Source organism: Pongo pygmaeus, chromosome 12 (assembly GCF_028885625.2).
Source record: "Pongo pygmaeus isolate AG05252 chromosome 12, NHGRI_mPonPyg2-v2.0_pri, whole genome shotgun sequence".
Lineage (NCBI taxonomy): Eukaryota > Metazoa > Chordata > Mammalia > Primates > Hominidae > Pongo > Pongo pygmaeus.
The window spans coordinates 32,829,792-32,856,390 of record NC_072385.2 but is presented as its reverse complement, the minus strand read 5'-3'; the positions used below and the strand labels follow the sequence as shown (position 1 = coordinate 32,856,390).

The window sequence follows — 26,599 nt, the reverse complement described above, 5'->3', positions numbered from 1 at the left end:
CGGCAGCCTCACATCAGAATCTATCAGCAGTGTGCATAAGGCACCGTCTTGTGCATGGATGCTTACAGACTTGTGCACATTCAACAGCTAGTGTTTCTACTCAATAGTAAGCCTTGGACAAAAAACTGGCACAGAAGAATTACTGTAACCTATGCTTGCAGATTAATTGGGTTTATCAGTTTTTCTAACTAAAAATAGACACGGAATGGGGGAAATAATGAATTTAAAACTTAAGGTTCTCTAAGTCTTAGAACTTTTAAAAAGAAAACCTCAAAACTAAAAGGAAAAAAAGATATGCCTCTTGAGAGCCCAGAGTAAATAATGGGTTAATTTGGGGCTTGCTATTCAGAGCTAAGATCCTTCAGTGGTAAATTTCACTGAAGACATCTTTAATTACTTGGGGGAAAAAAATCATAAAACCTGAGGGATATAGTAAGTAACAAATCCTGGAGACCTTTGTGCTTTTAAATGGTATTGTGAATTTTTTCAGATATTATAAAAATAAGAGCCAATCTAGGAAGACTCTCACCAAGTCCAATGCAAGAGGCTAATGATGTTACTTATATATTAATTATGGGTACGAATTAATTATAACATAAATTCATAATATATAATGCAAATATAATACATAAATTCATATAAATTATCATTAAAACAGGCACAGTAATTACCCGTATTTTAAAAAAAACCTACGGGGTACTACGGAATCTTCTCTAAACATTCCTTAAAAAATGTACAGGAGATGCTGAGGAATGTATCTTAGACACAGCAATCCTTGAAAGATTTGATTCAAACCAAATTCACCCCAATGGTTTAGCCAAAGGCTTCCCTCCTGTTTTTGCTACCTATTATACCAAACCAGCCATTTCCTTCACTTAAAATGAAGAAAATTAGCATATCCATGGCATGTGATGTACTAGCACCAGACTAAGTGATACAAGTACACACCCAATTAGACAATGAATCTTCCAACACACTGAACTCTGGGTCAGCATAGAAAATCATACTGGGCTTTTAAATCACTTGTGTGTTCATGTCAAGTAAGTATACTTGGCATTATCCCATTATGCACTAAATGATTTACATACAGTTGCAGGAGATGAGAACTACATCTTTAGACCAGATGTTTTTGAAGATGGTGCTGCCAAGCACACACAGAAATTGCACAGCTGTGTCCATCAACCACAGACACAATGTCACAGTCCAGCTTTGAGAGAGGCTCAGCAGCCGGCCATCTTCCTCCCAAACAAACAAAGCAACAGATGCTGAAGATGATATAATAAAGAAGTACTGGGGCTGAACCACCTTAACTAAGCAACTGATGGAATATTTGAGTCAAGTTATCAAAAACAAGCAGTTTATTGAGAGGTTTCAAATAGTACTTAAGTTTTAAAAAGTCATCGGGCCTTTTCTAAGTAATATGCTGCTTCCTTTCCCTAACTTCAGTTTTATTTATATTCAGATGAGTTAAAATAATAAAGACAATGACAAATATTTTATCAGTTAAGAAGCATCTGTCAGGGAAAATATATCGATTAAACCACCATATGTATGGTGGTGATTAGCATCCACTTTTCAAGATCTTGTAAGCCAACAACAACAACAAAAAAAACTAAGAATAAAAAGTGCTTGTTCAGACAGACAATATTATGAAGTTATTTACAGTGGCCTGTTCTTCAGTAATTTACAATCTAAAAGCCACATTGTCCAAAGTGTATGGACAGGAAAAAAAAAATCACTACATGAAAATAACGTATATGCATGCTATATACAAGCTCAAAGTTGTAGAGGTGTACCATGAAGTGGTGACTAGAAAAAAGTTACACGAAGTATGTAGTTGAGACTAAACAAGATTAAGGAATTCACCATCTGAATTATTCAGAAGAAATCTTTCTAAAATAAATAAATAAATACAAACTCATTTTTAAACTAAATGCAGCCACACATATAAACACATTTGACTGGGGGCTTTCCTTGAGTGACTGGCAGCCATAAGAAATAGCTTTACTCCGCAAAGACTAGAAATACACCAGAAATGTCAGGGGGAGAGACTGTAAGAAAATATTTTTCCACTTTCCAGTTTTCTAGATGAGTACATTATTTCACTGTTAGAGAAAAAAGCCTTTCCATCATTTAATAAATAACTTTACACACACACACACACACACACACACACACACACACACACACAATGAAACTAAAAAAATATACATTAATGCTTTAACAGGAGTTAAGCCAAGGTGATGGAATTATGATTGTAATTTTTTTCATCTTTTCACTTCTCTATATTTTATCCCTGGAATAATTATATTTCATAAAAAGTAAAAATTAAATACAATTTTAAACGTCACTTAAATTTTTTGTTCCAGCAGCTTCACTGAGTTCTAATTTATAAATCATAAAATTCACTACTGTAGGTATACTAAACGGGGCGGAGGGGGGGGTGAGGGTGGTGTAACAGGGGGAATACATTTTAATTTTCTTATCATCCTGATAAGCAGAAGTAACCAGTAAAGTCAAAGGGCCAAAAAGCCTTGAACTTTTAAACTAGCATAAAGAGAACAGTCAAGAAAACATTCACCATCCAGCATGACCTCACTTGAAGCAGCACGAATCCATGAATTCTGCGGTGTTAGAGCCAGGAGCTGCCCACAGCCATGGGCTCCGTGGCTATAAGGAAGACGCAGGGTCCCTCACTTGCACAAACCAGCAATTCCTCTGTGTACGGCCCTGGGCACAAGCTGCACACAGGCAGCACCCACACCACAGAGCCCTCATCTTCAGTTACCCTGCTCTGCCAGCAAGGTAAGGAGCCATGGGCATTCTTCTCCCCATCCTCCTAATGGATAAAATAAAAACAAGGGAAACAACCAGAACTGATGGTCATTTGTAAGGCAATGAAAAATGGGCTTATCCTGAAGAAAACTTCCGTTGTTGGGCTTTACTGTGAAGAAGCATCTTTGTGACACAGCTTGGATATGTTTCCCGGCCCAAATCTCAGTTCAAATTGTAATCCCCAATGTTGGAGGTAGGGCCTGGAGGTAACTAGATCACGGAGTGGGTTTCTCATGAATGGTTTAGCACCATCCCTCTTGATACTGTCCTTGCGACAGTGAGTGAGTTCTCATGAGATCTGGTCATTTAAAGAGATCTCGTTGTTTAAAAGTGTGTAGAGCACTCCTTCCCTCGATCCCTCCTTCCTTCCCTCCCCCTCCCCTACTCTTTTTTTCTCTCTCTCTCTCTCTTGCTCCTGCTTCTACCATGTAAGATGCTTGCTTCCCTTTGCCTTCTGCCATGACTGGAAGCTTCCTGAGGCCTCTCCAAAAGCAGAAGCCACTATGTTTCCTGTACATCCTGTAGAACCATGAGTCAATTAAACCTCTTTATAAATTACCCAGTCTCAGGTATTTCTTTATAGCAATGTGAGAAAGGACTAATACAGAAAAGCACCTTTGGTCATGTGGGTTACCATCAGCCTAGGAACTGATGAGACAGAAATGGCACTTACCCTAACATCCCCCATCCCACCCTATGAACTATGATGTCATTATAAAGCACTTTCTGTGAAGGTAGTCAGTTCCTCAAATCATCATACAGGAGTGCCATGTTGGGCTAAAATACAGGCGAGATGTCCAGGAGCAGTGGCTCATGCCTATAATCTTAGCACTCTGGGAGGCCGAGGCAGGAGGACTGCTTGAGCCCTTGAGCCCAGGAGTTTGAGACTAGCCTGGACAACATAGTGAGACCCTGTCTCTAAAAAAAATTAAAAAATAAAAAACTAGCCAGGTGTGGTGGCACACACCTATAGCCCCAGCTACTCAAGAGGCCGAAGTGGGAGAACTGTGAGTCCAGGAGTTCCAGGCTGCAGTGAGCTGTTATCACACCACTGCACTCTAGCCTGGGTGACAAGAGTGAGACAGACCCTGGTCTCAGAAAAAAGAAAAGAAAAAAAAGAAGGGTAAAAGAAAGAACTGAAAAAGGCTGCAGAAGCTATGAGCCAACACTACTCCACACGTGCCCAACCACACAGAATCGCCAGGGCCAGCCAGGCCCAGGGAGATGTGCTGCTTTAACCGTAGTTCCAAATTTTAATCTCTTCTATCTCAATGGCCTTCTTCCTCCTTTCCCTTTTGAACAAAAACATCTGTACAGTCACTTTCCAAATCAACAGTTTTCTTCTGCTTTCTAAACAACTTAAGGAGGAAAAAATAACCAGGGAGTCTTCTTCAGTTCTAGCTTCAGGGGGAGAAAAATCCAGCATCTTCAATAAGTGAACAAAAGTGAGTTTACTGGGCACATTAAAAGTGAAACAGCTGAGGCCAGACACAGTCGCTCACGCCTGCAATCCCAGCACTTTGGGAGGCCAAGACAGGCGGATCACGAGGTCAGGAGTTTGACAACAGCCTGGCCAATATGATGAAACACCGTCTCTACTAAAAAAATATATAAAAATAAGCCGGGAGTGGTGGCACGTGCCTGTAGTCCCAGCTCCTAAGGAGGCTGAGGCAGAAGAATTGCTTGAACCCAGGAGGTGGAGGTTGCAGTGAGCCGTGATCACGCCACTGCACTCCAGCCTGGGTGACAGAGCGAGATTCCGTCTCAAAAAAAAAAAAAAAAAGTGAAACAGCTGAAATGAAGGCATTCATTATTTTCTTGTATAAATGCCTTCCCCCTCACTCATTCACGAAAGAAAGATCCCCAAGGGGCCTGGGGGGAAGATGACTCATCACCAGGAAATACCACCTAACTACAGATTCCCTCAATCTAGCAGTTACTGCTGTTATTGTTGCTTTCCTAGGTATGACAAAATGTCATATCAAAGACCTTGTTTTTAAAACATCCTTCTCATTAAAAACAGGAATGAGTAGAACTTAAGAGATTTCTTTCTTCATCATCCGTAAGAGACAAGGTGGGGACAGGAGCAGGGTATGGTGGGTGGGGTGGGGCAAGAACGCAGGCTTGCTTGGAATTTTATTTATTTGGCTGTGTCTCCCTATCTTTATTCCACCCCAAACCTACACCACCTTAAGGGAGCGGGGGGAGGACATGCTGCAAGTGCAGCAAAGTCGGCAGGAAAGTAGACAGCAAAGTAGACAGCCTTGGAAATAGGGTGAGAAGGAAGCAGCAGTGAGACACAGGCCAAACAAGAATCCCAAGGAGTGCTGCACAAATTCTTTGCGGAAGACCTGTAGCAGTTGGGAAAGCTCTGTAAGCCAACAAAGATAGCAGAGAGTAAAGTTCCCAAGTCATCACATGTCAGCAACGTCATCTACTCTTTCTCAGGACTCCTGCAGGTAAGATAATACAATTAAGTCAGAAAGTAAGTGGATATTTAACCATGCCCAAACTATGAGAAATACAGACGTGACTATTTTCCCTATAACCTGCACCTCAGCATCTCTTATCCATCACAAATTTCCTAGACTAGGTAAATTCCCTTCTATCTCTGCAGCGATTCAATTCAGCACCTGCCACATAACCAGTATTATAGCAACGGCAGGAATATATTCACTTGGAAGTTAGTGGGACACCACAGAATACTAAAAGCAATGAGAATAAATGAGCTCTCCCTATAAGCAGCCATATGGGTGGACCTCACAAACATAATGCTAACTGAAAGAAGCCAGACACAGAGTACCGTATGGTTCCATTTATATCAAGAACAGACACAGGCAAAAGTAATATGTGGTGAGAGAAGTCAGGACAGTGTCACCCTTGCATGGAACAGTGAGTGACTGCAAGGGGCATATGAGGGCACTCCTGGGGTACTGGCAAAGTTCTGTTTCTTGATCTAGGTGCTGGTCCGTTGAAGGGTTATGTACAGTTTTCGGAAATTTACTGAGTTCATAATTTGTGTACTTTTCTGTATGCATGCTTCACTTCAATAAAAAGGTCAAAATATTATTACAATTTTTTTTTTTTTTTTTTTTTTTTGAGCTGGAGTCTCGCCCTGTCACCCAGGCTGGAGTGTATGGTGCGATCTCAGCTCACTGCAACCTCCGCCTCCTGGGTTCGAGCGATTCTCCTGCCTCAGCCTCCCAAGTAGCTGGGATTACAGTCACGCGCCACCACGCTTGGCTAATTTTTGTATCTTTAGTAGAGACAGGGTTTCAACACATTGGCCAGGCTGGCCTCCTGACCTCATGATCCAACCACCTCAGCTTCCCAAGGTGCTGAGATTCCAGGCGTAAGCCACCGCACCCGGCCCAAAATATAAAAATTTAAGAGCTACTGAGGGTTCTATATATGAAGACACTTCTCCTGAATTCAGTGCTCATACAGACAAAGGCAAGTAAACACAGATACCCTCGAGAACTGGTTTCCCAAGACCTGTCAGCCACGCTGCTACAGTACAGGTATGTTAAGGAGAGAAAAAAAGTGTCTGGGAATGTCTAGACATAAAAGAAACACGGGTAAAGGAAAACTGGCACAAGGTTCCTGTGCTCAGAGAAAAGCCCCTGGACACGTTGGGGACTTCAGAGCCCCAAAGACATCATGATAACCATCAGATAACCGACAGACAGTGGCAGTCCCGTTTCAGAGGCGGGTTTCCATCTAGGCAGAATTTGCACTCAGACTTGGAGACCAATCAGCACCTTAGAGTACCAGGGAGAGGAGTCAGAAATAAAATTCTTTCACCCCACCATGAAATCATTTTCATAGTTCTAAACATCACCTAAAACCTCTAACACATACTGAACTACATATAATGCCCAAGGTTCAACGGGACAATTGTTTTGCAATTAAAACAAATTGCAAAACAATTTGCAAGCTTGGGAGCAGGATTACAGCCAAAATATAATCTGGGTTCCCTGTTAGTGCACAGAGTTAAAAATCAAGGGAGAGAGTCTGACCTGTGGCACAGATGTTGCCGGCTAACGTGGAACAACAGAACAGAGGGGCTGTTCATTCACCAGAAGGCAGCTTTCTAAGGGGATTTTCTGCCCTTGGAGCAGAGACAGCCTGGCTTCCTGCAATGCTGAGGCCATTTATGGATTAACAGTGCACTACAATGTGGCAAGTTTGGATGCTAAAAACCCAGCCCATCAACTAGCTGGCTCCCTAATCCCATTTTACATCAAACCCACAGAAGTCAACTCTCTTTTCTGTAAGGTTAGTACAAAAGTCAGAATAACTAGGAGATAAAAATGTCTCACCAAAAATGTCTTTCCTTCTGCCAGGGTATTATGCTAATGGTAGTGAAGGTGGGGTCCGTTTCTCTAATTAAACAATCAGAGCTTTTATTCTAAAAATGATTCCACTGTCATATAAATGTTTAAGATCCTGTGTATGTTGTTACTATAGATTTTCACGAGACGTTGACAGACTAATAAAACAAGCAATTCCAGAAAGCTTTATCATATGGACAGGTTAGGCTAGAATTAGGCTTTATCATATGGACAAATTAGGCTAGAATTTATACCCCAGTCCTATGAAGAGAATGCAAACTGGAAAGGAACTAAATTCAGGAGGCAAAAAAAAGGGCAGGGGTTATAAAGAGATCCTTTTAAAAGATTTCACCATTTTAAGTGTTTCAAAGGAATGGACACAGGTTATCTAAAACCTTCTTTCCAACTGTATTGCTTCAATTTACCACATCTCAAAGGGCATGTCACTATATAATTAAAAGACAATCCAAACTGTTTAATCATCAGTTTCATGGCCTGTGCACACAGACAGACACAGACATAGACACACACAACACACACACACACACACACACACACACACACACACATATCATCAACCAAGCATATATAACTTACTTGAGTTTTGGGTTTTTTACATATAAAAAGAAGGGGAGGCACTGTTCATTCGACAGTGTTTACTAAATGCCTACTATATGCTAGACACTGGATTTGCACATGGGATGAAACATCACTAAAAAAACTGGCTCAGTGGCTGACGCCTGTAACCCCAGCACTTTGGGAGGCTGAGGTGGGTGGATCACCTGAGGTCAGTAGTTTGAGACCAGCCAGGCCAACATGGTGAAACCCCATCTCTACTAAAAATACAAAAATTCGGTGGGCATGGTGGCAGTCGCCTGTAATCCCAGCTACTCGGGAGGCTGAGGCTGACGAATCACTTGAACCCAGGAGGCAGAGGTTGCAGTGAGCAAGAGATTGCGCCATTGCACGCCAGCCTGGGTGACTAGAGCAAAACTCCATCTCAAAAAAAAAAAAAAAAACCAGACAAAGATCCCTGTCACTATGTATGGAGCTTATATTCTTGGGGGACAGGCGGTTAGTGGCATGGTGGAGGCAGTGATATACATTAAGTAGAATAAATATGCCAGTTATATACGGTGACATAGAACAGGGCAAGAGCTTTAAGAGTAGGAAGAGACCATTTGCTGTGTCAAGGCATGAAGAAGGTGCGGGAGTGAGCTGGGTGGCCGTGAGGGAGTGGCATTCCAGGCACAAGGAACAAACAGCAAGTGACAGGTCTCTGGGCGGGATCAGGTGAGCAGGGTGGAAAAACAGTGAACAGGCCCGTGTGCTTGGAGTGACTGTGTAGAAGGAGGAGAGGAGGGCTGGGAGGCCAATCAAGTAGGGCCCTGTCGTGTCAGCCACTGTAAGAACCTGTACTTTTTCTCTGAGCTAAGAAAGCAGCCTATGAAAGACTCTATTCTGACTTTCTTTCCCAAGCTTCAGTCAGCTTCTACAGTGAGAAGTGACTGGAGAACAAGCATGGAGGCAGGAGGCTCGTGATAGGGGCTATGGTAGAAATCTAAGCAACAGAGGGTGGCAACCAAAACCAGAGGGGCAGTCAAGGGTGGCAGCACAGAGGCTGTGGTGAGAAGGGCCAGATTTGTATCTGTTTGTTCTTACAGACTCTCATAGACTATGAGGAGACCATCAGACTCATTAAAACGTATAATGATTTCAAAAATACTAACCAGTAGTTAATAACTTGTAGTCAATCTATCCACACCCACTATCTACCGAGATTATTCTGACACAAATGACATTGTTTGAAGGCAGAACCAATAGGATTTCCTGACAGATGAACCCAGTGGTACAGGACAGAAAGCAAGCAGTCCACCCAGGATGCAAAACCTTTTTGGGCCTGAGCAATGAGGAGGGTGGAGTTGCCACCAACTGAGAAAAGACAAGGCTCCAAGTGCAACAAGTTTATGGGGGAAGAACAGGAACTCACATGAGACATGTCGAGTTTAGGCTATCGGACTTCCAAGTAGAGATGCTGACGAGGCAGGTGATATATCAATGCAGCACTCAGGAGAGGTGTCTGTTTAGTCCTGAGGCCTGACACCATCCCTAAAAAGGGCAGCTTACAAGGTTGGCCTTCGGCTGGCATCTGGGATTTTGATCTGGGTAGGGTTTCCACCACTCCCAGAACTGGTAAGAGTGGCTCACTGTACCTAGAATGCGGTTTACGCCAAACACCTATTTTCCTTTTGGAAGTCTGAAATTTTGGGTGCATGCTAGGCAGAGGCTGCTTGTACTGCCATCCCCAAATAAAAATTCAATGCACTGAGTCTCTAGCAAGCTTCTTGGGTAGACAATATTTCATACGTGCCATTACGGCTCTGCTGGAGGAAGTAAACAGGGCCTATGTGACTGCACTGGGATAGGACTCTGGGAAGTCTGTGCCTGAATCCCTTCAGACTTCCTCCACGTGCCTGTTCTCTTGCTAAATTTGCTCTGGATCCTGTCATTGTGCTATAAATCACAGCGGAGAGTACATCTATGTGCTGGAATCGAAATTGAGGATGGTCTTGGGGACCTCCAACACGACATTCTTTTCTATACATTTACAGGGAATGGAAGCAAGAATGGGAAGTGTCAAGATAAAAAACAAAACTTTGCATGTACAGCTGCCCAAAGCTGAAAGGAATAAAGAAAGAAGAAAGAAGAAAGCAGCAGCAGCAGCTGGGGAAAGGAGATGGGATGGTGAAAGGACAGTATCCATTTTTTTAAAAAAACAGCAATTTAGATTATACAAAATTTGTTGGGTGATTTTTTTTTACTCAACCATTTATTTTACTTAGAAAAAATGCCTTTGGTTCATAAAATGATGAAATTAAACTAAGAAACTGTGGATATTCAATCTGCTTGAAGAATGCTCATTAACAATTACAAAGATCATCCTTTCACACCAAGTTTTAATTTACCAAGAGATCAAGAATAGTTATCCCTAAAGCATAATTAATCTTTCTATTCCACCCCAGAGCTGAGAATAGTGTTTTTAAGACTAAGTGTTCAGTACTTGTTTAAATAAATGAATTAGTGCAACTCCATGAACAGCATTAAAAACAAAAACAAAAAACCTACAAACCATGGTTTATATTTGCCATTTCCAGTCCCAACGAACCAAAATTACATCTGAACAAAGCAATTAGTAGTCATATTTTCAATAAGAATGAATATACTTTTCTCTATTCCTTTTTAATATTTAAAACTAGCCTACAAATTAGTAAATGTATGATTATTAAAATATAGTAGCACATAAATATTAATATAAAGGCTGTCTCTAATCTTTTAAAAGGGATACTATATATATTTTTTGCTACTGCTCAAAACACTTTCGGAAATTCTCCTTTAAAACTGCCTTTTGGCCAGGTGTGGTCCCTCACGCCTATAATCCCACCACTTTGGGAAGTCAAGGCAGGAGGACTGCTTGAGCCCAGGACTTTGAGACCAGCCTGGGAAACACAGGGAGGCCTGGTCTCTACAAAAAATTTCAGTCCCAGTTACTCGGGAAGCTGAGGTGGGAAGATCTCTTGAGCCTGGGAAGTTGAGGCTGCAGTGAGCCATGATCACACCACTGCACTCCAGCCTGGGGGATGAAGCAAGATCCTGTCTCAAAAAATAATAATAATTTTTTTTTATTTTTATTTTTTAAGGAGAAGAACAACAAGAACTGCCTTTTGTCTTGGGGCATTCTTTAGAAAGAGCAAATATATGCTAAGCACCACCCATGTGAATGAAGGGTGCTGTCATGAACCTAGAAGGGCTAAGAGAATCCTACAAGAGGGTATGATCTACAACAGAAAAACATACACGTAAATGAACATGTGGCCACTGTTCTCTAGCTAACGATTAAAATAGCAGAAGAATCGGCAGGGCTCAGTGGCTCACATCAGTAGTCCTAGCACTTTGGGATGGCCAAGGCAGGAAGACATCTTGTGCCTAGGAGTTTGAGACCAGCCTGGGTAACACAGTAAGACTTCATCTCTACGAAAAATTTTAAAAATTAGCTGGATATGGTGTCACACATCTGTAGTCCCACCTACTCAGGAGGCTGAGGTAGGAGGATCACTTGAGCCCAGAAGTCCAGGCTGCAGTGAACCCGGATGGTACCACTGCCCTTCAGCCTGGGCAACAGAGTGAGGCCTATCTCAAAAACCAAAAATCAAAAACGAAACAAACAAAAAACCCACACAGACATACACAGCAGAAGAAGACAGTTCACAGGGCAAAGGTAGTTATCAAAGGACCAAACAGTGATGGCTGTAACCACAGAGGGGCTGAAGAAGGAGCCTGCAAGGAAGAAAGACAAGGAGAAAAGGATTGCCACAGGTGGAGGGAGGCAGGTGGAGAGTGGATCATTTGAGTAAGCGGCTGAGGAGGGGATTGGGAGTGTTAAAAAGTCTTCAGCAAAAGTGATACTGTAATGTCTTAATAAGGAGAAGGTAACAAGGAAACTCACATTTACTATGTGAAAACTAATAGACTACATACTTGACATTAATTTTAATTCTGACAAAAGCCTATGAAGTCGGCATTATTCCATGTTACAGATGAGGAAACAGCTTTATCATGCTTAAAAATATGTGTTGCTGTCTTGGGGTAAAAGGCAGGATATGACTAATAAATAATGAGGTTAACTGCCTAGGAGGCTCATACACTATAAATTCACCTTGAAATTTATCTATAGGCCTCAAATTTATGTTCCTGGGAAAGATGAGCAAAAGGTTAAATCATTGTTAGTAGTTCAGTGACAATTCTAAAAATGAAACCCAGAAATGTACTCACTCCTAACCACTCCAATAATTTTCTTTCCTAGAGGGATGAAATTTAAGTGTGAAAGTAAGTAACAGGTCTTGCTGTTTATTTATGATTAATGTTAGCATCTAAAATGTAAATATTTGTGATTACAAAAGATGAGAATGACATGGAAAATTATAAATATTGCAATAGAAGACTGTTTTCTTGGACAATGAAACCAATAGTGTGTATCTACTATGTTTTCTCCAAGTGCATGGAACTCATGCAACCACCAAAAATGGAACACCCTATTTAATTCATCAAATATTTGAGTGTCTACTACTTACATAACACTGCATCTTGTTAGGTACCACTACTTTAAAACCCAAATACAGAATACCACTGCTATACTCCAGCAGTGAACTGGGAGATGTGGTGTAATAAAAGCAAGTCCAGGACCCTATTGTGACTTTAGACAGGTCAATCACCTCTCTGAATTTCAACTGTTGTCATCCATAAATAAAGTGAAGACTTTTCAACATGAAAAATGTAAAACATCAGAGGCATAAAGCTAACCTAGTCTTAACCTTCCTCTGCTTAGTGACTTATTAAATGGGTTAAAACAGCAAGAGAGAATTTTCGTATTTTTTATTTTTATATTACTCTACACCAAGTGTTCTCAATGGGGCTGATATTGTCCTCAAGAAAATGTACTACTTTTAAGTGTAAAGACATATATACAGTACATAAACATATATACAGTTATATACAGATATACAGTATATCTGTACTATTAAAATTTCACAGGGAATGATTAGAAGGGCGGGTGCTGTGGCTCATACCTGTAAATCCCAGCACTTTGGGAGGCCAAGACATGAGGATTGCTTGAGCCCAGGAGTTCGAGACCAGCCGGGGCAACACAGTAAAACCCCATCTCTCAAAAAAAAAAAAATTATTATAGGTGGCACACTCCTGTAGTCCCAGCTACTCGGGAGGCTGAGATGGGGGGATCATTTGAGTCTAGGAATTTGAGGTACAATGAGCTAGACTTGTGCCACTGCACTCTAGCTTGGGCAACAGAGTAAGACCTTGTCTCCAAAAAAAAAAAAACAAAACACTAAAAGAATGTTTTAAAAAGCTTCATAGGGAGGAGACAGTGAAAAAAACGGAAGGTTGAAAAAAACTGCTGTAATATATGAGGATACAGTGGAACTATTAGTTCTCAAAATCACTATACTTGTTAGTTAAAATAAATCAATAATTAAATAAAATGTAGCTGATTTTAACTGATTTTAAGAGCTTTTCTTCAAGGTCTTGTCTTGTACCAGTACTTAAAAAATAAATAAATAAATAAACTTGTGGCCTTTTATCTATCTACACAAGGCTGAGTAAGGAAACCAACCCAAATTGAGAAGTTAAAATTTAAGATCAAAGATCATTCAAATCAGGTTAAAAGTTGTCTAAGGTAAGAAAATACCAGATGAGGAAATTTAGCATCCCACAAACGTGGCACATTAGTTTTTCTCTCAGTAGCTAAGGGAAAAGCAGAAGATAAGAAGATAAGGAGGGAGGGGGCAGTGCAGGAGGGGGATACAGACTGTCAAAAACTGATGCATTTCTGGCTCACCCTGACGACCCTAAACGATCCTGTGTTAAGTCTGCCAGAGTCATGCAAAGCACAGGGAGAAAGTGCCACCAGCTCCCTAAAACAGAAGAAGCCAGTACCAAGCTGTAAGGCCTGTAGCATTTAGCTGCCCTCTGAGGAATAACAGAATAGAACAATAGGTCCCACAGCCCACAGAGATCTCCCCTTCCCTTCCTTTTGTTCTTATTTTCAGTCTAGACAAGAACAACACATTCATTACATTGTGCTCCCCTCCAAATGAAAAGGGAAAAATTGTTCAGTGTTACATGGCCTTGTGTTATCACTGGAATATGCTTGTTTTACTCCCTTGTACCAGAGCATGAACTCCCTGAGAGCAAGGTGTCCTGACCATGCATGGTCAGAGCTCAGAAGGCATTCAAAAATCTGTCCATCAGAAGTGACATATATTGCTTAGCTTCTTGTATGGCTCTTGCCTTTCCACATATGATGACAGGCAGAGGCCAGATTCTTACTTGGCTGCTCTAGGAAGGGCTTTTACACAGCTTTTACTTCCACATATCCATGGAACATGGCGCTAGGAATACTGGAAGATGCTCAATCTGCCAACTGGCTCCAAAAAGACATCATGCCCAATATCTTCCCATCCCCTAAGTAATATGACAGAATTACCATTCACAGACACTGTAGTCTAACACTAAAAGAGAGCCTGCTCTGACAAATCTGCTAAAAACAAATTTTGAAAAGGAGAAGTGTGGTCAAGATCCATCTATCCTTTAAAGTTCAGATCCAATCAGCTCACTCAACGAGCTTACTTAAAAACCTGATGTTTGAAATGGTTATACTTTCACAAGTATAGTAAGTAGGGAATCAAAGATCCAGGTTCTAATTCCTGCAGTGTCTAATTAGCAATGTACTCCTGAGCAAGAAGTATCAGCGTCTCTGAGCTGCAGTTCTTCACCGACAGACAGAAGGGAGTGGGCTCTTTCTTTCCTAAGGTTCCATTAAAGCAGGGGGTTTCAAACTTGAAGGTGCATTAGAATTTTTTGGAGGGCTCCAATCCAGAGTTTCTGATGCAGTAATCTGGGATGGAACCAGAGGCTGCATTTCTAACAAGTTTTCAAGTACTCGCAGCAGCTGCTGGTCCAATAGCTACATTTTGAGAATCCCCTGCTTTAACAGCATCCTATGCCCGAGTGGCTGAGAAAAAGGACCACATGTTGGAAAGGCCACTGGACAGGCCAGAAGACTAGATTGGATGCAGCTCTGCTACTCAGTGCTGATGCAATGCAGTCAAACATCATTCATTCCAAAGAGCACCGTTTCATCCCCATCTGACATAAAACACCACATAGTAAGTTTGCCTCTGTTCTCTGTGCATTAACCTAAGAAATGTTTGTCCTTGATTTATCCAAAGCAAAGGGCCAAAATAACTTCAGAAAAATCTTAAACTTCTCCCCTCCATGTCTATTTTAAGTAGTAATATTATTATAATACTGTGAACTTTATATTCACTGAACATAAAAATGTGTTGTTTCATTAGGAACCAATATTTTCAGTATAAGAGAAAAAACAAAGAAATACAAGATATACAAGACAGAAGAAATTAAGAAATTCTGGTTTTTGAAAAAATGTATTTCTTAGCTCTGTCTACTCAAAGGGCCTAGAAGCAGTAATACCTCAGTAGCAATGAGCATACTCAGCATCCAGATATTAGTCTCCAAATATATTTCCCACTCAACAGAACTAAGGCTCCTCAGAGGAGAGGATTCCATGCTTGGAAGGTGAGTTTCAAATATCTACTTGTCCCAGAAAACAAGGAAGTACTCAAAAACTAATAGTGGCAGGTCAAAAGGCCACAGACTCCACTGGGGACCCACTGGGGTCATGTCAAAGGCTCTCACTGCCAAATATGGTACAACTTGATTATGTAATAATAACAGCTGTAATTGATGGAAACACATTAAATAAAACCACTCATGTCCACAGGAATATTCAGACAAAGAGAGAAGGGAAGGGGTAGGTAGGAAACTCTTCTACAGACTGTTGTTGACTAATAAATACAAAAGGAAGAACGTAAAATCATCATTTTGCAATAATAACTAACCTAAGCAAGAATCATTAAACGAATGCCAAAGCCATTAGCTGAAAGGCTGCTCATGAACAGAATATGCACACAGTGCAAAATACCACCCTGGAGATAGATTACTTAGGAAATGTGAAACTAATAATAATGCACCCTTATGGTGGAGAACGCTGGCAGTCACCTCCAAGTGACCCAACTTGGCTTCACTAATAATGGGAAGGCTATGAGTGAAGTGGGCTTCACCTAGAACTGACGTACCCCCTGACGTGAGGCAATATGAAGTACCCAATACCACCACTGAGGTGTTCTCGCCAAAAAATATTTAATCTGCATCTAATCAAACCTCTCAACATATTTCCAGTTTACAGGAAATATAGGAGAGAAAGAAACAAGTTAAAGCATAACATGAGGAAACCATCAAATCCAGAATACAGGATACTTTACAAAACAATCTGGCTAAATTCTTACAAAGTCAATTTTCTTTAAAAAAAATAAAAATAAAAATGGAGGCAGGAAAGTAAAGAGAAACTAACTGCTTAAAAATAAGCGATAAGATAACTACGTATAGTGCATAAACCTGGACTATGATTCAAAAAGAGTTATAAGAACATTCTTGGCACAAGCAAAGATACATGAATGTAGGCTGAACATTAGGTAAAATTTTATGATACGTAGAAGACTGTCTTTAAGACAAGCATGCTCAAGTATTTTCAGGTGAAGTGTCATGGTGATAGCTGTAATTATTTTCAATAACAGTACACACACACAAACAAAATGTTAACAAATGTTGAATATAAGTGAAGAGCTGAGAGTGTTCATTCTTTCAACAGTTGTGGATGTATGAACTTTTTCATAATAAAAAGTTGGGGGACACTATTAAAACGCAAAATAAAATTCTGTTCTCAGAGACAAACCTCACTCAAAGAGTTTATGAACTCCAAGTTGAGAAATCACTGGTAAAAGCAATCATTTGCCTTGCTTTGTTTTGTGCATGTACTTAAGTTATAATATTGTACTATAGTTATGCAAGATTTTATCAGGAAAACTGAATGAACAGTACATGAGACCTCCCTATACATTTTTCTGCAAATCCTCTTTGTCATTATTTAAAGCAAAAACAAAAACCACATTATAGATCTGCTGTCCTAATACCATCCACTTTGAGCACATCCTTAATCTGTTCCTTAAACCCTTCCCAAAACCAATCAGATAAAAGACATGCTTTCCCTAAAAAGAGCCTTTCAAAATCCTAAGGATAGTCAATTCTTAATACAGCTAAAGTACTCACACACAAAATTTGAAGAGAACTTGACATCTCTTGCAAATAAATGCCTCCCCACTTCCAGACCCCTTGGTTTCCTCCATAGTCCCTTGTCACCTCACCCCAGGATGAAATCTGTAATTCTCAGCTGGTTTTGTTTTCCAGATTCACATAATCAAGTAAAGCAAGTGAAGTGAGCCCACATCTTTGCACTGTCTGCAGCCGGCTCCAGAGCTAGATTCATTCAGCCTGCCAACAGCTGACAGCTCGGGAGAAGAGCAGCCACACCTTTCCGTTTCCCACACCTGCTGCAATTCTTGCCTTCTGGGCCTGAGGAATAACTAGTGGCCTGGTAACTGCCTCTCACTTTCACCTAAAGAGTCAGAACAAATCTGTGATTTTTCCCAAAAACAAGTATTTGCACCTTTTTGCTCCTGAGATGAAACTAAGTGGAGGTAAAAAAAAAAAAAAAAAAAAAAAACCATGAAGAGTCCTGTTCTCATCAAGAGAACCCGCTCCAACAGCCCCTCCTGCTGCAGTTGGAACCAGAAGCACATGCTGCAAAGTCTCTCTCACTCAGCCTGCTCCCCACTTGCTCCCAGGTCCCAGCCAGGCCAATGCCTACAACTGAACAAGAGGAGCTAAGAGGAGCTTTGACATGCAGGCTTGGCAAGGGCATGTTTTCCAGGCTGCCTGCTATACATGGCCCTCTATCCACAAGCAACACTTACTATGGGCAATGACTGTGCCCCATGCTATAGCAAAGGTCACTGTATGAAAACAGCACACAAGAAGCATGGACAATATGGTAAATAGTTGATCGTGGTTGTATTAATACTTATTTGAGGACTCACCATCTGGTTTTCATTTTACCTGAATATATGGGTTTTGCAATAATTGCTTTTAAAGGAGTCCCAAAACTACTTATATCATGCATGTGTCCAACACTGCCTGATTTTTCAGGCAAGAAAATACCTTTTGTACACAACTCAACAAAAGTGGGATACAAAAGCATCCATTATACATATCAGTAAGTATTTTATAGCTATGTTCACAGAAACATGATTGAAAGGAAATACACCGAAGCACTAACAACAGCTATTATAAGGTAGCAGAGGGCCAGACGCGGTGGCTCACACCTGTAATCCCAGCACTTTGGGAGGCTGAGGCGGGTGAATGGCTTGAAGTCAGGAGTTCAAGACCAGCCTGGCCAATATGGTGAAACCCTGTCTTACTAAAATACAAAAATTAGCTGGAGGTGGCAGCGGGAGCCTGTAATCCCAGCTACTACAGAGGCCAAGGCAGGAAAACTGCTTGAACCCAGGAGGTGGAGGTTGCAATGAGCAGAGATTGCACCACAGCACTCCAGCCTGGGTGACAGAGTGAGACTCCATCTCAAAAAATAAGAAGAAGAAAGAAGAAGAAGGAAGAAGAAGAAGGAGAAGGAGAAGAAGAAGAAGAAGGAGGAAGAAGAAGAAGGAAGAAAGAAAAAGAAGAAGAAAGGAGGAGGAGGGGAAAGTGGCAGAAGTATAAGGATTTAACTTTTTCTTTATATTTTCCGATATTTTACACTTCATTTTTTTACAGTGATCACATATTGCACACTTATAATCAGAGCCAGGCTTAGGTAAAGAAGAGCTCTACAGAGAAGGCAAACCACATTTAGATTCCATTAGAGATGTGAAAGAGGACGTATCCTGACCGGCCACAACAGCTGTGTCAGGGGAGGCAGCACAGGTTGAATGACACTACAAGAGTGAACTCTCAGTTCGTAAAATTCCAAAAGATTACATTTAAAATTGTATCTACAAGTCTGCCGGTAAAAGTCAAAAAGTGTGCTAATAAATATGCAAAGACTGTATTTCCCAGCAACACCACTCCGAACACGGCACCGGCAAGATGCACAGCATTCGGAATGGAGACTTTGGTAGGAAGGTGGTATTGATCATTCCATTCACAAAGAGGGTACTTCATAAATAGCTCAACTACTGTATTTAAATTATAATAAGCAAGAAGTTACTGTTCCTTCAGTAAAAGTTAAAATCATCTTAAAATAATATTTTATTGGAAAGCATCCAATTTCCCACTGAGCTGTACACCGAGATAGGATCACTATAATACAACAGAATAGTCTACATCAGAGTATGTCAAGGAGAATCTTTTGGCCATTCAACTAAGCAACGGTACATTTTCATTTTAAAGTACCCACTATTCTCTTTAACAGAGAAAAGAGAGTGGTCACCTCATAAAATGTCACATCTTCAAATACTTATGGAAGGCTCTATCAGTTGTCCTGTGGTCCAGAGACAACAGTGTTTTCCAATTCTTACTGACAAATACCCATGCTGAAGATGACCATGTTGTCAGAGACCCAGCAGAGAGCAAGGCAAAGGAGGAGATTTTGCTCTCTGGATAGCACACCAGAGATCGGGTTAGCCATTATCTCCCTTGACACACCCCAGACTTGGGGAAATTGTGGCTGCATTTAGAAGTTATCCCAAGTCTCCAATGCTGCTAGTGAACTCTTTCTAGAATCTGTGAAATATGATATTGAATCCCACTCATAACTAGGCAAGTTGGGGCAAACATGAGCATGAAGTAAAATTTCAGATAAAAATAATTTAAAATGAAATGGATTTAGTTCATTATAATCTATTACTATTTTTAAAGAATTTAAATATGGGCTCGTGCATATATTACATGCACACACACGGGCACACGTACACTTACTTTCTGTCTCGGTCACGTTCTCCTCTTTCCCATCTAAAGCTGCACAGTAAATCCTCATGCGACCATTTCAAGAACTATTTTTTGCTACTAAATTTTGCCAACAATCTGCTCAGCATTCTAGCAGATGTTTCTGTTTTCCAACCTCTGGGAACTTGGCTGGGTCTGTTTTCCTCCCCCATGTTAAAAATAAAAGAAATGGCACAAATGTGGCCTAATACCCTAGAGAAGCTTTTCTCCACTCAAAACCCTCAATCTCCCTATTCAAGTGACCTCCATGATCCCTTTTCAAATTTTTTCTTTTCCATTAGAGAAGATGTTTCCAATTATGTCCCATTACGTTGCCAAGGATGACATCACTCAGATGTGTGTGCGTACTGCGTGTGTTTTGAGAAAATGCTACTGCCTTTTAGTTACTTGAAGACCGTGTACTACAATTTAAGCCAACTAGTCCACTGGACCTATGAACCCACAATGTCACAGGAGGGCAATTTGTTCAAGTAATCAGATTTTCCAAACAGAGTAATACTCTATGTTGTTGGGGGAATCTTTGTCTTCCATCTAACAATTTATTTAAAAACGTGTGTGACTCAATCTTACCTCAGTGACATCCATAACTTTGATGGCTGCCAACTGACCCGTTTTAACATGTCGACCCTGAAAAACAGAAAAAATAGATCAAAAATCAGCACCAATTTTTTTGCACAATCATTAGAACAAAATGGCTGAAGTTTCCAACAAATCGTATCTCATCTATACTTATCTCTGACTAACCAAAAGTGATGACGAAATAGTCCTGTGCTCTCCAATATAACAATATGGTTTATAATGAACCACACTTAATAAGCAAGACAATTCGTTGAACAAATGAGTTTTTGATAAACCATCAATTACTTCTTTCCTTCACAGGTTTAATTTACATAACACTATCTCGAAGAAACTTTTTTTTTCTAATAAGGATTTAACTTTTTCTTTATATTTTCCTATATTTTACACTTCTTTCCTTCACAGGTTTAATTTACATAACACTATCTCAAAGAAACTTTTTTTTTCTACAAATCATGTTGGCCATCCTTTCCTTCTTAACTTGCTACAGGAAAAAAAATGACCCCCAAAAAACCCTCTGGACATTTTATTGTCAAAAATGGATAACTGTAATTTCTCCCTGTGTATTCCCAATACCCATTACTTTATTTCACAAGAATTACACTGAAAGTCTTCTTTGAAGCTCTCCTGCAGTCCCAATGTAGGGACTGCAAGAAAGAAACAAGCTAAAGCATAACATGAGGAAACTATCAAACAAATTCATTTTTAAAAATTATTTCCCTCCTCCCACCAATTTCTTTATACACTTCTTTAAAATTCTGAGTTTTTTTTAAGTGTATAAAGAAATTGGGGGGACGAGGGAGATAGGTTTCTTACAGTTCTATTATAATGCCTCACCTAGAATGTAAAATCCTATAACCCATTTATATCACTAGATATCAGACATACTTGATATCATTCTCCTTTCACCCAGATAAGGAGTACTGGGTTTAATTACTGTCAGTCTTGTTACTCTCTACCCACTCTTTGCAATGCCCTGCTGGTCATTTCTCAGGCCAGTAGCAAAGAGCATCCAGATATGCTGAGCATGATCTACTTCATGACTTTGTGAGAAATGGTCCTTCTGCAACAGATGTAAAACAGAAAGAACATCCCCATATTTTCCAAAAGCCTGTCCCTCTTGTGTTCTCATGACTTAAAGAGTTGTGAACTTTGAAACTTCAAATCTGAGGAGAGTCTGTGTAGGAACTCAAGTTACAACTTGGACAAAGCAACTCTATGAAAATGACACTGTATTACAACTATGACACTGAGTAACTGTACCTGGGTAAGACACCGCTTGGTGTGCCTCAGGCTCCTATCTATATAAGTGAGATCATAGTAGTGCCCACTTCATAGGGCTTCTGTGTACAATAAATGGGGCACAAAGAACATTGTGTGGCACATGGTCAGTGGTCAAGCACAACCCTGGAACCTTGTTTCCCTATATTAATGATAGCTCCTATAGTTGTGACTGCCAACACAACCTAAAACCAAACGACGATGTTCTTGAACCCAAGGAGAAAGAGTAGAATTTCAGAGGATATAGTATTAAGTGATCCTCTCATACTTTCCAAATAAGCGTACAAAGTTCATCTCCTCGGCAACTAACCAACCTTCAAACCTGTTATTCACCCCCTGCAATGAGTTTATTTCCAAATTACTAAAGCATAGTTCTCGCTGACAGAAACCAAATGATGAGGGAAAATGTCACACGCACTGTCCTGGCTTTCCCTCTTTTCAAGAGGGTAAGTATGCTGCATTGGGAATGTGCTAGTAAAATGCTGGGGATGGACGGGTCTTCTGAGTATCTGATATGGTAACACCTAAGATCCCTACAAATCAAGAAAATCCACGGGTCTATGAAAAAGCCTCCTCAGACATTTATAGAGTAGTATCTTTTTTTTTCTTTTTTCAAACAAATCTTAACATAAATAAAGCCATAAAGAGCAACAGAAAATGGTCTATGCTTCCCTCTATGCCTGAACTCAAGACCACAAGTGTGTATCCTCAAGACTTAGTCAGAAAGTGGCACAAAAGCTGAGAACTGTGAATTCACTCAGCATCTGCTTTATAAAAAACATGAGTTTCCCTTACTAAGGGAATAGAGTATCAGGAACTAAAAACTAATCAATTATTTTTGTGATGAGGCCAGACCATGTGACAGCATCAGTCTTCCTTATCACTTACTAGGTCTCCAAATTAGATCCATTTTAAATTTAAAACAGAAAATCATCTAAGAATTCTGCCTTCCTCCTTTCAAACAAGACACTGTACCGGGAAAAATTAATCTGGGACCCAGGCAGCTTTGAGCTCTCTTTTCTTGTCCATCACCCCATCACTGTATTTCCTCAGGAAAGTTGCTTAAGTTCTAGGAGTTTCCGACCCCGTGTTCAGGTGCTTTGCCCCCGTTCTAGAGTCAGGCAGGTGGTAGATAAAGTGCAGAGAGTCTATAAGGCCCTAGCCCTAACCCTGACACCCAGTGGGCTCTTGACAGGGATTTATCCTCATTCCACTCCAACAAAGGCCCATGCTGATTTCCTTGCTCCTTTCTCCTTGTAGACTGCAATTGTCTCAAATGTAGTTAATGTAGGCCCATTTCTAATTTTTGAAAGGAATGGCCAATATAAGGGGAGGGAATGGAGTGCTAAAATAATGTACTTCTCTATTTTAAAAAAAAAAAAAAAAAAAAGGCCGGGTGAAGTGGCTCACGCCTATAATCCCAGAACTTTGGGAGGCCAAGGCAGGTGGATCACCTGCGGTCAGGAGTTCAAGACCAGCCTCACCAACATGGTGAAACCCCGAATCTACTAAAAATACAAAAATTAGCCCAGTGTGGTTGCGTGCACCTGTAATCCCAGCTACTCAGGAGGCTGAGGCAGGAGAATCGCTTGAACCCAGGAGGGTTGCAGTGAGCTGAGATTGTGCCACTGCACTCCAGCCTGGGTGACAGAGCGAGACTCTGTCTCAAAAAAATAAAAAAGCAAACTTCTAAATTTGAAACTAATAGTAATCATCTACCTGCTGAGATGGGTCACCTTTGTGTAAAGGAACCAAAATGGCCAGCAAAATAGTCTTGGGAGAAAAACTAAACCCGGGACTCAATGTACTGAATGTTAATATTCATATAATTGTGTGCTAAGGAAGCTACACCAAGAGTTTTTTAAAGGACAAAAGTTTGCCTGTGATTTATTCAATACTACCCAAGAGGGAATATACTGACTCTCCTCTCAGGGTGGGCTACAAGCTTAAGCCTGCGCTAGCTGGGTGGCCCAACTCACAAGGGAGACCCTTTCCACACCTCTCCTGGCATCTCTTTAGCTACGACACACGACCCTCCTTCGTACCACCTGAAGGGTATTTAAAGAGAAAATGAAAATGCACGTAACCATAAATGGACTGCATTATGCTGGGAACTTAAGGACACAGGAAAAGGCATTACTCACTGATGTTTGGGGCTAGACATCTATTATATCATCCCATTTTGGCCTCTATAATGTTTCTTAAGGGCTGCTTTATCCAGCCTACTCACTGAAGATGAGCAATAAATCATGTTCCTTCACCTAACTCTGGATTACTGGATCACTCTGGACCCACCTGATGTTGGGTCACTCAAACATCTAACCTGTGCATGGAGAGATTTTGAACTTAATATTTAACAGGGTCTTTTTTTCCCTTGTATCATCCATTCTTTAAATATGCCAGTAAATTACTTGGTCAGTATTAAATATACATACCTAGCATCCATTTATGAATGTTACTCTCTTGTCCTATTATCTACATTTCTTGGGCACAGTATCCCATCCAGGGATAAAATAAATATAAAATGCCAGATGGCAGAGATTAAAGATTCATGCATTGCTTTATTTATACAGTACCATGTAAACATTAATGTGTTTATAAGCCAATTAGTGATTTAAAAGCCCCCAAATACTATTCACATCTATTTTCTCAACGGATCCTAAAAAATCCTATGAGGGCAACAAAGCAGGTCACTAGCCTATTCTACAGATGAGGGACTCTGAATTTTCTTCAGTTATCTGCCCACGATACAATGGCAGCAGGATCCCCTTTCCACAGTGATTTTATATACATACTTCAAGAGAGGGACTCCTACTGTTTCTACTAACTTGTCAAATTTCTATCAAAATATTTTGTTTTCAAAGAAACAGCTTAAGTTACTTCCCCTCTATGCTTTTAAGGGTTAGCAGACATAGCATGATTTAGAATTAAAATTTTTCTTCCAATCAACATCATTTCACGTAGCTTGAATGGCTCAAATAACCAGAGCCGTTATCCCCTTTGATAGAGCAACCTTCTTAGTTTCTGGTTCATTTTTAGTCTTTAAATTTCAGAAAAATGTATGTTTTTTTTTAAGAAGAAAACTCAAACTATTCTTAATAGAGGTCCAAGCTGAAGAAAATGGCCTGATTTTCAACTCTCTTTATGTTTCTAACCAAGTCAAAATTGCCACCTCACACTCGAAAAACCATCGCACTAGAAAACCCATCCCACATGGTTTTAAATGCAGGGCACTATGGCAGCCTATTCGTCTGCCTCTAATGAAATCTGCCCCAGCCCATAGAGAGGAGCCTAGAGGTAGAAGAAACAGCATTCAAAAGGAGGCTTTTAAATCTCAAAAGAAAAAGATGCCGGCCGGGTGCAATGGCTCACACCTGTAATCCCAGCACTTTGGGAGGCCGAGGCAGGTGGATCACTTCAGGTCAGGAGTTCGAAACCAGCCTGGCCAACATGATGAAACTGCATCTCTACTAAAAATACAAAAATTAGCCAGGCATGGTGGCGGGCGCCTATAATCCCAGCTACTCGGGGAGGCTGAGACACGAGAATCACTTGAATCTGGGAGACAGAGGTTGCAGTGAGCCAAGATCATGCCACTGCACTCCAGCCTGGGCGACAGAGCAAGACTCCAACTCAAAAAAAAAAAAAAAAAAAAAAAAGAAAAAAGAAAAAGAAAGAAAGAAAGAAAAAGATGGCAATGTTCCTATCTTCTCAAATGTTCTACTATCACTAAAGGCTAGGTAACTTCATGCTGCATAATCTTTACCTAAACTCCAATTACCCCTTTAAAACACATTTGATGATTAAATATATTCGTTGAGAGGCAAATTCCATTGGTCTCATCCATATTAAGAGGAACTTTGAGGAGTGAATAAATTTAAGAAATGAAAAATAGAGCCTTCACCTCAAGACTCCAATCTGAAGAGATGGTCTAATACCAACCACTCTATCAAAAAGTTTCAACACTCCTCCAACCTTCTCTCACAGAGCCTTGCTATTAAATGGTGCCACCACCTCACATCCTAGCAAGAAAGTGCACGTGACTCAACAGCACTTTTTCCATTCATAGTGCTTCCTCCCTAAATTTCACCTTTTTCCAGAATCATAAAACTTTTGTACTCATATAGCCTAAGAATAAATAGGAGACAAGGAAAATTTATGATGTTTATGATACTATGTAAGGTAAATAAACACAGAAGTTAGGAATAACAAATGCCTTCGTCCCTAAACAGCCCACAGGGGTGCACGCACACAGCATAAACTCCAGCAAGCATATCCTGTGACACCGGAGAGCATTACAGTCCTCAGGTGGGACTGTAAGAACAGGACACAGGAACCACATTGGCCCTACTCTTAGGGCAGTTAGTGAACAAGCATTTTATATGCATTGTTGTTTACTCCCCACACAACGCAAGTATCATTATGCTCAACTCACAGATGGAGAAACTAAAGCTCAGACGGGGCTAGGTTAACAAGCTCCAGAGTCACACCTAGACTGGTTCTCTATACCAGGCTGTGGACCTGGAACAAAAATGACCACAAATGTCCTATTAACCAACTTACATAGGAACTGCCAAGTATACTATTCTGTAACATTTTAATAGATATAATCAAACATGGCAATACAGTAACCAATAATAAAAACTTATTTTCAACCCTTGGCCTTTTTCTTCTTGTGATAAAGAAAGAACATCCCACAGGAATTGTTTAGGGGGCATGAAGGCATGTGTACACACATTCACAAGCCACTCTGGTCCATGGCTTTCTGAAACTTATGTAAGAGACTTTTATTTGTTCCCATCTTTATCTCATCATAAATTAATGCTTCCTTTTATCTGCTGAGTTTAATCTGAAACAAAAATTTCAGAGATTAATTGCCTGAAATTGGCTTTATATTTGCTTAACAGTGAAGCCTATTAATGCACATCTCAGTAACCTGAAGACTACCTTTAACCAGTGCTCAGGACATGCCCCACACTGCTGAGTAGATAAAACACAGCAACCTGCCTGCAGGGAGCTTATAATTTAAAGAGGTGTTTAAACACACACACACACACACACACACACACACACACACACACACA

The 26,599-nt window shown here is 40.5% G+C and overlaps 1 protein-coding gene across 50 annotated transcripts in view; it reads right to left on the bottom strand.

Moving 5' to 3' along the window:
- The window catches only part of MAP4K4 (mitogen-activated protein kinase kinase kinase kinase 4), a 194,066-nt gene that overhangs the window by 83,804 nt on the left and 83,663 nt on the right, over positions 1-26,599 (bottom strand). For all 50 annotated transcript variants that reach the window (XM_054475971.2, XM_054475973.2, XM_063649286.1 and 47 more), the window contains one exon: positions 20,229-20,285. In XM_054475971.2, the coding sequence (XP_054331946.1) occupies positions 20,229-20,285 (57 nt within the window). The remainder of the gene's footprint in view (positions 1-20,228; positions 20,286-26,599) is intronic.